The 13,324-nt window shown below is 45.0% G+C and overlaps 1 protein-coding gene across 1 annotated transcript; it reads left to right on the forward strand.

Annotated features, from left to right (window-relative positions):
• Window positions 1-4,703: 4,703 nt before the first annotated feature.
• slc25a17 (solute carrier family 25 member 17) lies at window positions 4,704-10,309 on the forward strand. The gene is made up of 9 exons (XM_072674491.1): window positions 4,704-4,908; window positions 5,319-5,379; window positions 6,025-6,091; window positions 6,780-6,931; window positions 7,495-7,611; window positions 7,723-7,871; window positions 8,682-8,777; window positions 8,868-8,953; window positions 9,146-10,309. The coding sequence occupies exons 1-9, from the start codon at window positions 4,834-4,836 to the stop codon at window positions 9,294-9,296; spliced, it is 954 nt and encodes a 317-aa protein (XP_072530592.1). The 5' UTR covers window positions 4,704-4,833; the 3' UTR covers window positions 9,297-10,309.
• The last annotated feature ends 3,015 nt before the right edge of the window (window positions 10,310-13,324 follow it).

Below are 13,324 nucleotides of genomic sequence, written 5' to 3' on the forward strand. Positions count from 1 at the left end.
GTCAGCCAGTCAGGAAGGAGCACTCCGGACATCACTTTCTATCACTTACCATCAGGCCTACACTCTCCCTGCCTACAGCCTCTGATGAGGTGTGAAGGACCTACTGACAACCCACAAGCACCTTGAAGGCAGGGGTAGATACACTCCAAATGTCCAAATGTTTGTGGACACCCCTTCTAATGAATGTATTCAGCTACTTAAGCTGCACCCATTGCTGCTGACACAGATGTACAAATGCACACACAGAGCTTGTCTAGTCCCTGTAGAGAAGAAATACTGCCAATAGAATAGGACTCTGGAGCAGATCAACATGATGACCCTATTGGCACCATGCTGTCTAATAATGCCAGGCATGGGCTATAGGAGGGGTATAAAGCCCCCCAGCATCGAGCTGTGGAGCAGAGGAAGAACTGTGTTCTCGGGAATGAGAAGTTGGGGAGATGGAAGTGAGGTGGGGTGGTGACCATATCCATCCAGCATTATCTAATATTAACATTGCAACAAGCAGGTTAACACTGCTTTAACACCTTAACAACAAGCTGGAGCCTAAAGCTGCTAAAGAGGCTTATCTACCACATTGGAAAAGGTCTGCTGGCTTGTTTGGGACATTGTGGTCTTTTCATGTAGCAACGCTCCTAATTAACTCATTAATGACCTCTAATTGAGGATATCCAGTGACATCCAGGAGACATGGCCTACAGAAAGACCACGCAGCCATAATGGTCTCTGGGTGTACATTAAATATGTGTTGTACTGAGAGGCCACTGCTGGATACAAACACACATGGAAGTACACATGGTGAATTCTATACATTCCTCAACCTTGACAGACTGACTCACTAAACTGACCGGCTGAACGCTGGCCTAGGGTTCAGTAAACAGTGCTAATCTTTAAATGCTCCTCTGAATGCAAAGGTTTACAGTTCCCATGATGACTGTTGTGAAAAATGGTCTTTCTGTCTCTGTGATTTACAAAGTGACCGATTCTGTTTATCTAGTAGTGGACGGGTCATAAGCGAAGCAGTCTTATAGCGACCTTCATTAGATGTTTAATCAAGGAGTGGACATCTCGCCAGATGTGTTATTGCCTCGGTTAAAACAGTATTCAATTTGTAGTGAATAAAGTGTCTAGTTGCCACCTAGTTGCATGGTCTTATCAGCCATAACATTAGCACCAACATTAACATTGAGTAGGTCCCCCTCATGCTTTCACAACAGCTCAGACCCGAGTCCTGGACTCCACAAGACCTCTAAAGGTGTCCTCCTGTGCTATCTGGCACCAAGACTAACATTAGCAGCAGATCCTGTCCAGTTCCAGCAAGTCATCTAAATTGTGAGGTGGGACATCCATGAGCCATGGGCGCCCGGGGCGCTGGTTGTCCTTTTCTTGGAGCAATGTTAGTAAGTACTGACCGCTGATGTTCTGGAGATGTTCTGACCCAGTCATTTATCTAGAACATCACAGTTTGGTTCTTGTCAAAGTGTCTCAGATTCTTATGCTTGACCTTCATCACCTTCAAGAACTGATCGTTCACTCGCAGCCTATGGATTTTCCTCTTGCCAGATGCCACCATGGAAAACCATTTTTTTTCACACCACCTGTCAGTGGTGCCAATATAATGGCTGATATAACTAATGTCATGGTGCATATGCTATTGCTAATGCTAATTGGAGACTATCAAACTAAATAGTCGGCAGTCACTTTTAAATCTGGGAGTGGGATTGTTTTCCAGTTCAGTGAGCGTATCTCAGGTCACCATTGCTAAAACATAAATTTAGCTTCAGAAACAATAGTTTGTTTTCATCAGACTGATGCCACGGTGCACAGACCCGCGGATAACTCAATTTTCAGTGAGGTTCTGAGAGCTGAGAGCAGTTTTAGCAGGCAGGTTTAGGTAGCAGATTGTCTGAGTTTCTGTGGGTAGAGTACCCGAGGACAAGACTTACTGATATACAGCAGAATCCTCAATACAGTGCAAACCTCCCACCTCAGAACTCAGCCTATGCAACTACATTACCCTATTACAGACAACCTGCTCCTCACTCAACACCTGTGTTCGTTTTTTCCTGCCAATGATGACGAGTCATGTAAAGCATAGTTAAAATCAAGTAAAGCCATATTTCACATTATTATGGGGTTTTAGTATTTATTAAGTTCCTGCTACTACGTTGTTGTTGTATTAAAACCTTAAAAAGCAGTGATTTCACATAACAGCAGCCTGTCTATCTCCAGAGCTGCAGCACTTTTTTGATTTAACATTTAATGTAAAGTCTGTTTAAATGAGATTAGTATTAATAATAAATGTCTTTTCAATATGTTAGAAATTGTTTTTTCAGGGAGATGAAGGTAGAATAATAAACGAACATCAGTGAACACCAAACCCAGTGTACAAGCCTTGCGTTTAATTTCATTCTACCAGTTAAATCTTCATATTCAGCCTTCTTTCCAGCCTGGTGTTGGACAGTGTGAGGAGTTAATCTGTGCACTTATCATTACGCTTTAGGCTGTAATCAGCAGGATCCAGGAAACCAGACCAAAGAGCTAAATTTAGTGCTGTCTTCTAACCTCCCACCTACTGCTTTCAGTTTGTTATACTCTTAGATCTTAAGGACACCTCTGTCACTCAAACCGCCTGTACCTGTAAACACGTATATACCTACTTATATACACTGAAGGTGCTTTATCTAAACAGTGGGCTGAATTACTACTAACTTCTATTAAAATCCAGTTCAAGCACATCATTTCTGTTGTTTTTAAAATTGTCACCTTCAGACTGCATCAGAGTACGTCAGAGGATGCTCATAGCCTAGCCGACATGCTCATGTGGGGCTCAAATGGGTGGAACTTGGGCTAGATGGGTTCCAGGTGGTCATGGCCTCTGAGTGGATTTCTACTTGTGTTGTTACTGGGACCCAGTTGTGCTTCCCAAATAAACTCCATCATTTTATAGCCCATCTCACATGGGTCCCATCTAGGCCCCATGTGGAGTGTACAACCCATATGAGGCCTAATCCTGGTCCCATCACTGACCCTGGTGGGCATACATATGCGGGTCCTACATGGACCAATGGACAAAGCTTTTTGGTTTCCAGCTGGGCTACCCATACAGGCCCTACATGGACATCTAGGAGGTGCTTTGGGCAAGCCGTGGAGACACTTTAAGCTCACTGAGGATAATGCGCTGCATTAAATGAGATGTTTCAGCTGGATTGTAGTCTTTCTGTGCAGTCCTTGATCTGGTGAATAAAGGGTAGTTGGCTGAACTGCTTTTTATGGGTTAGGCAGCAAAGCGCTGATTGCAGTGGCATGCAGTCTAACAGGAAAACAGCGGTCCTAGTTTAACCAATGAGTTGAATCAGGTGTTTTGAGACAAACCCCCAAACTGTGCCCTCCAGAACCGGACCTAAAGAACCCTGCTTTACACTCATTTGTGTATGCTCATGCTTTTTTAATATCATTTTAATGAATGAAACCTCTAATAAAAATGTAAAGATCTCCACTTTCTTCAGAATGAGAAACCTGTCTCTGTTTTAATGGGATCTGGAGTCTCTACAGTAAAAACTCTCTCACCGCTGAGAGACAGGGCTTGGAATAATGGGATTAGGTGTCTAAGACCTCTGCATGTTACCTGTGTGTAAGTGTGGGTGTATGGCTCCAGGCTTGGTGGCACGTACCAGCAGATAAACATCTGAAACGTTCACCAGGATTCTCTATTATCAGATTAAAGAAAAGTTTGGGTTTATCTAACCTGGAAATCTTCCGAAGAATCTCTTCCTCATAAGAGCAACACGGAAATTAAAGAAATTTTGTTTACAGAGTGCCACCGAGAGCAACACGGAGCTGACCTTCAGAAACACACAGCAGCCTAAAGGTCAACCAGCACCCACACACCTGCAGAAGACCAGGGAGAAGGACTTTATATAAGCACTGATAAACTAACATCAAAAAACCCAACCTGAGATACCTGAGATACGCTCACACCTGGATGGATCATCATTAAATGATGTTAAATATCCTCCAGAACCGATCTAGAACATGTCTGTACTGTGCAAAAGCTTAAAAACACCCACATCCTCAAAAACGTGGTTCTCCAGGAGCCAGTACAATGATTAGAACTATAGAGAACCATGCCAACCCAAAGAACCATTTCAACGGGTCTTTGCCTGGTTAATTGGTTCTAAATGGTTCTTTGCAGCAATAAAAACAGTTCAGTATGATAAAAAACTCTGTTGGTTTAGACTTTATGGACCTGTTTTTTTTGGCTTGTAATAATAGTGGAACCCTTGCTGGTGCTGTTTAGAACCATTTCTTTCAAAGATTCTTTTAGAGTCATCTACAAAAGGTTCCCTGGAAAGGTAAAGACCCCTTTAAGCATCTGAATGTTATTCCCTTCACCTGGCGGTGGTTTTAATGTTTTGGCTGATATATAAAAGTATGCGCGCGCGCGCACACACACACACACACACACACACACACACACACACACACACACACACACACACACACACACCCTCTGCAGATGAGCTTTGATACTGCTGCTTGAAAGGCGTGGCATTTAAATGACTGATCCATCAAATAGCCAATCACGTGTCAGTATTTCCGAGCTTTCGATCCTTTGTCCAATCAGCTTTAGAATCTGATGGCGCGCTCTCATTGGCTACAATTGTGAACGTGCAGCGCTCAGAAGTGACCGGGTTGAAACAGTAGCTGTGTGTAAGGTGTGTGTTAGGTGTGTGTGTTAGGTGTGTGTGTGAGAGAGAAGGTACCGGATCCTCCAGCGACTGAACTGCAGCTCACACACACCGAGGAGCTGCTTCACACCCCGGTCCACAGATGGGTTCACAGGGCTTCCAGCTCGCGGAGGTTTTTTCCTACGAAAGTCTCGTTCATGCAGTGGCCGGAGCGATGGTAAACACACACACACACACACACACACACACACACACACACACACACACACTCACTCACTCTCACTTAAGAGTATGGCTGTGTGTTGTATCGCTGGGGTTAAAGGCCACTTTATTAGAAACACCCACCTTGTGCTTCCACTCACTGGCCACTTTATTAGAAACACCCACCTTGTGCTTCCACTCACTGGCCACTTTATTAGAAACACCCACCTTGTGCTTCCACTCACTGGCCACTTTATTAGAAACACCCACCTTGTGCTTCCACTCACTGGCCACTTTATTAGAAACACCCACCTTGTGGTTGCACTCAGCGTGGAACTGTTTTGTGTTGATTCACTATTGTGTCACTATCATCACTGTGTGTGTGTGTGTGTGTGTGTGTGTGTGTGTGTGTGTGTGTGTGTGTAGGGCAGTGTGACCGCAATGACAGTTTTCTTTCCTCTGGACACAGCGAGGCTTCGGCTGCAAGGTACTGCAGTGATTCAGCTCATACTGACACGCTGTCCCCAAAATTGTCCCTCTAAACTGTCCCCCAAACTGTGTGATTCACTATAATAATTCCAAAATGAAGACCCATTGTTGACACAGATGTGCAAATGCACACACACAGCTTGTCTAGTCCCTGTAGAAGAAGAAGTACTGCCAATAGAATAGGACTCTCTGGAGCAGATCATCATCATGACCCTATCAGCACCATGCTGCCTAATACCAGGTGTGGGCTAGAGGGGTATAAAGCCCCCCAGCATTGAGGAGCTGTGGAGCAGTGGAAGAACTGTGTTCTCTGGAGCTCCATCAGTGGATGAGTTGGGGTGGTGATCAGCCAACATCCTGACCTCAATAATGCTCTTGTCACTGAACACAATCAAATCCTCACAGCAATGCTCCTCCAGAATCTAGTAGAAAGTCTTCTTCTCTGGACAGTAGAGACAGTTACTCCAACAGAAGCAGGATCAACTCTTTAATAGCCTTGAATTCAGAAAGAAACTAAGAATGAGCAGGTGTCCCAATACTTTTGTCCATATGTCCATATATCCATGTCCATATATGTCTAACGCGTCGCCTCAGCCATGCGTGTCAGTGTTTTACTGTGATTGTCTGCTGTTCTGTCCTGCAGTGGACGAGAAGCGGACGGCCAGGTCCACTCCAGCTATCCTGGTCGAGATCGTTAAGGAAGAGGGGCTGTAAGTCTGACCGTGTGGGGGTCCAGATCTGGAGAGGTGTGGGGAGGTTCTCTCAGACGTTAACGCTCGTCCCTGTGCTACTGTGGCAGATCCACACTGCAGGGTTATTAGTGGGAGCACCTGCACAGCTCACAGTAAAGGTGCTGTCCTTTCATAAGCAGTGTCTCGCTGTCTAGAACAGCAAGGGTTCTACTGCCTGTCCCACAAAAATCACCCACACACTATTGCTATTGGAAATGAAGTTCAGACACGGTGTGTAGTATTTATTTATATATAGCACCAAATAGTGTCAAGGAATTTATATATATAGTCACTGTTGTCCCATGAAAAGTTCAATTTTTAGTTTTCTAATAATTTTGGATGAATGGACCAGTAGAAGGGATCTGTAAACTCTACATTACCTGGATTAAACTCTTATTTTACATTGACTTCCATTCAGAGCCTGGAAAAAATCACCATTTTGGAGATACGTGGTTTTCATTGAACAGCTACGATATGTTGTTTCTGTTACTTTACAGGAAAAGGGGAAAAAACCTTTTAACTTTCAAAGAAAAAAAACAACTTCCAGGTCATTTTGGAGCATTTCTATTGGTCCATTCCTCATGAAATTCTGATATGGTGTAAAGAACAACTGCAGATTCAGATCATAAAGAGAAAATGACCAGATATTGACTCTCCTCCTCTCTAGGTTGGCTCCCTACAGAGGCTGGTTTCCAGTCATCTGCAGTCTCTGCTGCTCCAACTTCGTCTACTTCTACTGCTTCCACAGTCTGAAGGCCACATGGCTCCGGGGTCAGAGGCCAACCCCAGGGAAAGACCTTATCATCGGCATTGCCGCAGGTCAGCTCCGTCCGCGGTTCAGCCCAGTGTAGCTGTTGAGGAAGTCATTCTACATGAATTTCTGCGTAACTTTAGACAGGCAGACAGAGAGACAGAGCTTTATTAATCCCTGGCGCAGGACACCTGGAAAAAAGGTGGGGAGCCCACTCATTATCCCTTAAGGATTCTGTAGGACTGTCTTAAATGCTGTTGCTTCGTTAACTTTAAGAAGGAGAATGGTGCCTCTGCTGTTGCTGCACTGTGGAACAGTGTTACTCCTCCGCCTCAGTCCACACACTGTATAAAGAGCTCCACAAGGAACTTTTGGAGGTTCCTCAGTCTGTGGAGGAACATCTTTAGATGCTTTGAGAAACTTTTCTTCTATAAACCTTTTCTTAAAGGTTCCTCAAAGCACCAAAGCAGGAGGTTCCTCCACAGTTTGAAATTGAAGAACCTTAAAAAGTTCCTCAAGGATCTTATGCTTTAAGGGGGAGTCAGGGAGCAAGAAATACTAATCTTCACATAATGTTGCTTTAAAAGACACACACTCATGTCTTATTTTGTGTGTGTGTGTGTGTGTCCAGGTGTTGTGAATGTTCTTGTAACTACACCACTCTGGGTCGTCAATACCAGGCTCAAACTGCAGGGGGTGAAGTTCAGAAACGCAGACATACAACCTACACACTACCGGGGAATTACGGGTAAGAGGCGTGTGTGTGTGTCGGTGCTGCAGTTTCCAGTGCAAACCGGACTCCTGCTGTTCATATGAACTGGCACACAAACCTAAACACTGTGTGTGTGTGTATTTACAGATGCATTAGTGCAGATAGTGCGGAGGGAGGGAGTGTCTGCGCTGTGGAACGGGACGTGTCCCTCTCTGCTGCTGGTGCTGAACCCCGGCATCCAGTTCATGATCTACGAGGCTCTGAAGAGGCAGCTACGGAGAGGAGTGCTCAGAGAGGTGGGGCTACTACACACACTAACCACAGACCACCCTGAGTGACCAGTTTGAATCATTTTAGGCAGTCCCACTGTGCACCACAAACCCTCTGTACAGTGGAGTGTGAGTTTCTATTAAAGTCATTTTTGTCCAATCTGTTCAATTTAGTAATGAACCCCCCTGATGTGCCTCATACGCTCCTACCAGCACCACACACACACTACCAAGAACAGGAGCACACTGGATGTAAAGTGTTTTTCCGGGCCGAGAGCGCCTGCTCTGAGAGTTCGGTACGCTTGGTCAAGCATGAAATCTGTTTTGGAGCCTGGGAGTGGTCCAGAGAACCAATCTCTGGTCCTCCCGTAATCAGTGGTCTGGGGTTTCGACTCTAGTAGCTATCTTTGAACCGTAAAAATGGGCTCAGACAAGTGGCGTTCCAAATCGATCCACGGTCTGTGTGGAATTCTTCTGTGTGAAAGAACCACGGATGGGAAACTGCTCTCTAGCAGTACCGCCATGGTCCACTGGGGGGTGCCATGGTCCTCCAGTTAAAACCACTAGCGTCCACTCTTTATTTCAATTTATTTCCACATGTCAGATTTCTTTAAAAACACTGGACGTGTTTGAAGTGTAGATATGAATTAATTAAATCTGATTTGTATTAAATTACACATGAATTTAAATGTTTATTATTATGGATCAAGTGATTGTGATTCATGTAAGCTAAATTATGCTAAATCTAATATCCTGGATCTGTTGATCAGTGCTTGTGTTCAGTGTCTTCATCAAAGGAAACCTGGTTAAACGTCTGGTTGGGTTCTAACTCCACAGCTGTCGTCATTGGAGGTGTTTGTTATTGGAGCCGTGGCGAAGGCTGTGGCCACTACAATGACCTACCCACTGCAGACAGTACAGTCCATCCTACGGGTAAGATTATAGGTTAAGTGTGAGTGTGTGTGTGTGAGTGAGTGTGTGTGTGTGTTGGTGACCTGTCTCTGTTTTCTGTGTGTTGGTCAGTTTGGTCAGCACAGGCAGCCGAGAGAACAGTCTAAACTACTGAGTAGCCTGAGGAGCGTCACATACCTGCTTATCAACAGAGTCAGGTAAAAACACACACACACACATCGGACACTGTCCGAACACTTACTGAACACCTCCACACACACTGAGGACAGTAAGCAGGTCATTTAGGCCTGCAGTTACCATCATGCTAACCGGTGGAGTGTTTGAAGTTTCCAGACTTATCAACATCTGTGTGAGAACCTGGATAACTGGGCTTTGGTTCTGTGTTCTAGGAGGTCTGGTATACTGGGGCTGTTTAAAGGCCTGGAGGCTAAACTGCTCCAAACGGTCCTCACTGCTGCCCTCATGTTCCTGCTGTACGAGAAGATCGCTGCTGCCACCTTCAGGGTGATGGGGGTCAAGCAGCCTTTGGCGTCCCGCTGAGCTCTGGAGCTAGACTGGAATTAAAATCATGATGATGACTATGATGATGACGATGATGATGGTGGTGGTGGTGGTGGTGGTGGTGATTTAAAACCCACTGGAGCTGCCCAGGCAGAGCTGGTTTGGCTCTGTTTTAACTACAGTTTCTGATAACGGAGGACAGTGAGCCGGTCAACTAGCAGGATAATAAGCTTCAGCTAGGCTTTACTGAAGGGTCCAGTGTAGCAGTGGTGCTCCGGCTACTTGCAGAGTGAAGGTTTGTACTGTAAGCACTGCTGTATCAAGATTACACTATCCTGCAGAGGTTTGGGCACCCCGTATTCAAATGTTAATAAGTCATTAAATAACTCTGATATCTTGTACTTCCCCCAGTCTGTTAAATCCATGATTACTGTTTAATTGTGCTTCAGAATTTACAGAAGTGAGTCTCTGTAGAGCATGTGACTAATTTGCACTTACCGCATTAACTATACATGTAATTTGCAGGGTGCCAAAACTTTTGCATATGAATCTATAGGTTCATGCCATTTTTTTAAAGAATGTAATATTTAAATAATTGACTATTAATTTATTTACGTTCTCAGTAGATGACTTAATTGCTAATATAACGGACAGTGGTGGTCCAGCATCACAGATGTGGAACTGCAGAAAGTAAAGTCAGTAAACCTAGGAGAGGTGAAGTGGGTCAGTGAAGTGGTCTTCTCTAAACAATTACATCTAAATCTGTCTCAGCCTCTGCTGTTTACATCACTGTAGCTAATTTACTTTAGCAGGCTGATATTGAACTATGGGGGGGTGGGTGGTATGAGCTGAATGGTGAATAAGTGGAACTGTACAGTTCTGGTACTGGATGTAAACCTATAATCTGGAATCAGTACCTTGAATAAAACTCTCAGTGTATTTGAATGTGACTTAATTAAGTCGGGAAGCAGGTGCACAGCTGTGATTAGCGGGTGGCTGTAATGCCAGGAGGGCGTATAATGGCTGATGCAGGTGTTTAGATGGTTGATGATGGTTGGATTGTTTGATTTTCAATAAATAAATTACAGCCACAGTCTTCTGCCTCCTTCTGACTCGCTGGTGAGGTATAGGAAGGGAAAAGGCTCAAATGAGGCTCTGGTCTTTATTCCTTGGAGCTAAGCAGAGTGTTTCTGTTACTGTGCCTTTAAAGCTGATCTAAGGAAATGAGCTCTGTTCTGATTGGCTGCCTTAGTTGCCCCACTTCTTAGCAACTGATTTATCATAGCTAGCTCTGGTTTACCCACAGTTCTCTGCACATGTACAACACAGAGGGAAGTCCCCAGAGCATGCATATTTATTTATTTATTTATTTATTTATTTATTTTATTCCCATATTTTTTTCCCTAGAAATGAAAAAAGCGAGCGGCACAGCGCAGCTGGTGACATCACCACGCTTCCTCATTAGACTGTCGCATCTGTGCGACCAGTAGGCTGCTAAGATGGAGTGCTCACACACGGGATGGTTCTAGCCTTGGGTTTTGGAATGCAGCAACTAACTCACAGCATGTGGGAGGGGCTAAGCTGCTGTGGGCGGAGTATGTGGATAAATGTAAATGCACTGTTGTTTGTGACATCACAAAGACGAGAGAGTGTTTGGCCACTTTAGACTTTAGTCTGTGCTGGAGTTCGTAAACTTGGCTAACCTCCGTTCTCTGTGATCTAGACTCTTTTCAGGTGCCGAATCTGAGTGCAGTCACACTAGCAGACTGCAGGTGTGTTACAGGTGTGTTATATACAGACTCAGGCAGAGTTCACTGCATGTACGGGGATTAAATACGTGACCAGCAGGTGGCAGTAAATGAACGCCTCATTTTTCAGGCTCTGGCTGCACTCTCAGGCCCTGTCCCGTTACTCAGAGCTGGGCTGGAGGAAGTGATGAGCGCCCCCTGTGAGCACTTTGGACACACTCTCTCTCTCTGTCTTTCTCTGTCTCTCTCTCTCTCTCTCTCTCTCTCCTGCAGTTTGATTATCTTTAATCTTGTGCTCATTAATAGTTGCTGCAGAGAGGCTGAAAAGATGAGGCGTGTGTGTGGAAGTGTGTATTTCTGGAGTCTAACCACATGTGCAGTGTGTTATTTTCCAGTGTGAAAAAAAAAATCTCATCACCACTTCCTGCACACACACACACAGAGCGCACTAATCACAGTTAGAATTATAGTAAATGTATCTAAGGGTGTGTATCTAAAGGTTACCCAGACATTGATAAGGTTAATCTGGTTTGACTGACCCATGGGTGTCACAGGACAGTCCCGCTGAGGACCCGGCCTGCCTTGGCCGCAGCCTTCGCTTTGTGGCGACCGTAGAAGCAAACGCTGATGTAAAATCGGAGCGTTACAAATCCCAACAAAAGAGAACCGTGTCTGGTCACCCTCCTCCCAGTGCAGCGGAGCCGGCCCCCGCTTAGGGCCCCAACTTCACCAGGGGGGCCCCAAGAGCACCAAGATATCATGATTAAAAGATATATTTGTAAAATAAGATGAAATTGTATTATTTTTATATTCATTTATTGTAACAGGTTAATCAGTTCCTGCCACTGTTGGCAAATGCAGATATGAATGAACACATGGGTGGTCGATAAAGGCCCGGGCGCTTCAGCGTATTGCACAATATCTAAAGAAAATAAACTGGTTAACTTGTTTACTGTAAATGCAGCCGATGTTGCTTCTTAAACAGTGAAATTAATATGCCATACTAATACCCCACTCTGCTAATGCTAATGACAGTGGGTATGTTACACACACACAGTGTGGCCTATGGAATGATGAAGCATCTGGTGATGAGGCTGTGGTATGGGGGCCCATAAAGGCTTGGGCCGGCCCTGCAGGACAGTCATGTGAAAGCGGCACTTTCAGCTTTATGTAACCGTTCATTCATTAAAACCACGACCACAGTCTGGAACCTCTGTGTGCTGCTTATGATCCAGACGACTGAAGACCTGGGGGGTTGAATACTTCAGAATGACGGTCAACCACGAAAACCTTGTATCTCCAAAACCGCAGCTTTACAGGGGGAGAATTCACCAGAACGTTCAGTGGAAGTCAATGTAAAAGATTTTACTCCAGGTCATTTTATTTTGGAGCGTTTCTATTGGCTGATCCATCATCACATTCTGATAGTGTAAAGAGCAGCTGCCTGATTCACACTATAGAGAAAAGTGAGGAACGTCAGAAATGGAGATGTGAGGATTTAGCGGGACAGAGCCGCAGTGTTTCAGTAACTGAGCTGAAATAGAGGAGTGGGAGGGGAAGGTGTGCGACTGAGGTGAGTGTGTGTTCATGTAGTGTAGCTGCAAGATGGAAAGAGTGTGTGTGTGTGTGTGAGTGTGTAACTGTAGCTGTTGATGGTGCAGGTGATATGCTGCTGTATTTAGTTCTACAGGCGAGTTATTTAAAACTGCATCCACAGCAGGAAGCTCACATGTGTGAGTGTGTGTGTGTGTGTGTAAGCAATAGTTCATGTACATGTGTACTCTGTGTGTGTGTGTGTGTGTGTAACACAGTACCATAATAGCAAATCCCAGAGCACTGTTACTCTGCCCCCCAGGCCTGTGCAAAAGTTTGGACACCTTGCAGAGTCAGGACTTAGTAACTCCCCCTCCGGCAGAAATCCTGTAGACGTGTAAACCCTTCTGTAGCTAAACACCTTCAGGTCTTGCAGTTCTTCTTTGCAGAAGGTCTCGATTACTGGGATCTTCTTGGGCCGTCTTGCTGCACAGCTTTAGGTTCAGCGTCTATCCATTAGAGCTGGAATATTCAGGTCCAGAGAGTAAACATCCAGCCCAGGATTGTGCTCCAGCTGCCCGGGTGGCTCTGCGACAGCTCTGCTACAGACCCTTCTGTCTGTGTCTCTTCGTCTTCTTGGTGGATTTCACTGGCAGCAGCACAACCCCAAAGCATGACACATGCACTCCCATGCTTCACAGTTGGCATGGTACTCTTTGTGTGTGTGTGTGTGTGTGTCACTGAGATTGTAAGAGACATAAGAGCTAAATGTGACAGCAGCTGCTG

This window comes from Salminus brasiliensis, chromosome 3, assembly GCF_030463535.1.
Source record: "Salminus brasiliensis chromosome 3, fSalBra1.hap2, whole genome shotgun sequence".
Taxonomy (NCBI): Eukaryota; Metazoa; Chordata; class Actinopteri; order Characiformes; family Bryconidae; genus Salminus; species Salminus brasiliensis.

Excerpts from the sequence above, each read along its gene's own strand:
- slc25a17 (XM_072674491.1), top strand. The coding sequence starts at position 4,834 with ATGGGTTCACAGGGCTTCCAGCTCGCGGAGGTTTTTTCCTACGAAAGT. Across the intron at positions 6,092-6,779 it reads ATCGTTAAGGAAGAGGGGCT|GTTGGCTCCCTACAGAGGCT; the intron begins GTAAGTCTGACC and ends CCTCCTCTCTAG. Across the intron at positions 8,778-8,867 it reads CAGTACAGTCCATCCTACGG|TTTGGTCAGCACAGGCAGCC; the intron begins GTAAGATTATAG and ends TGTGTTGGTCAG.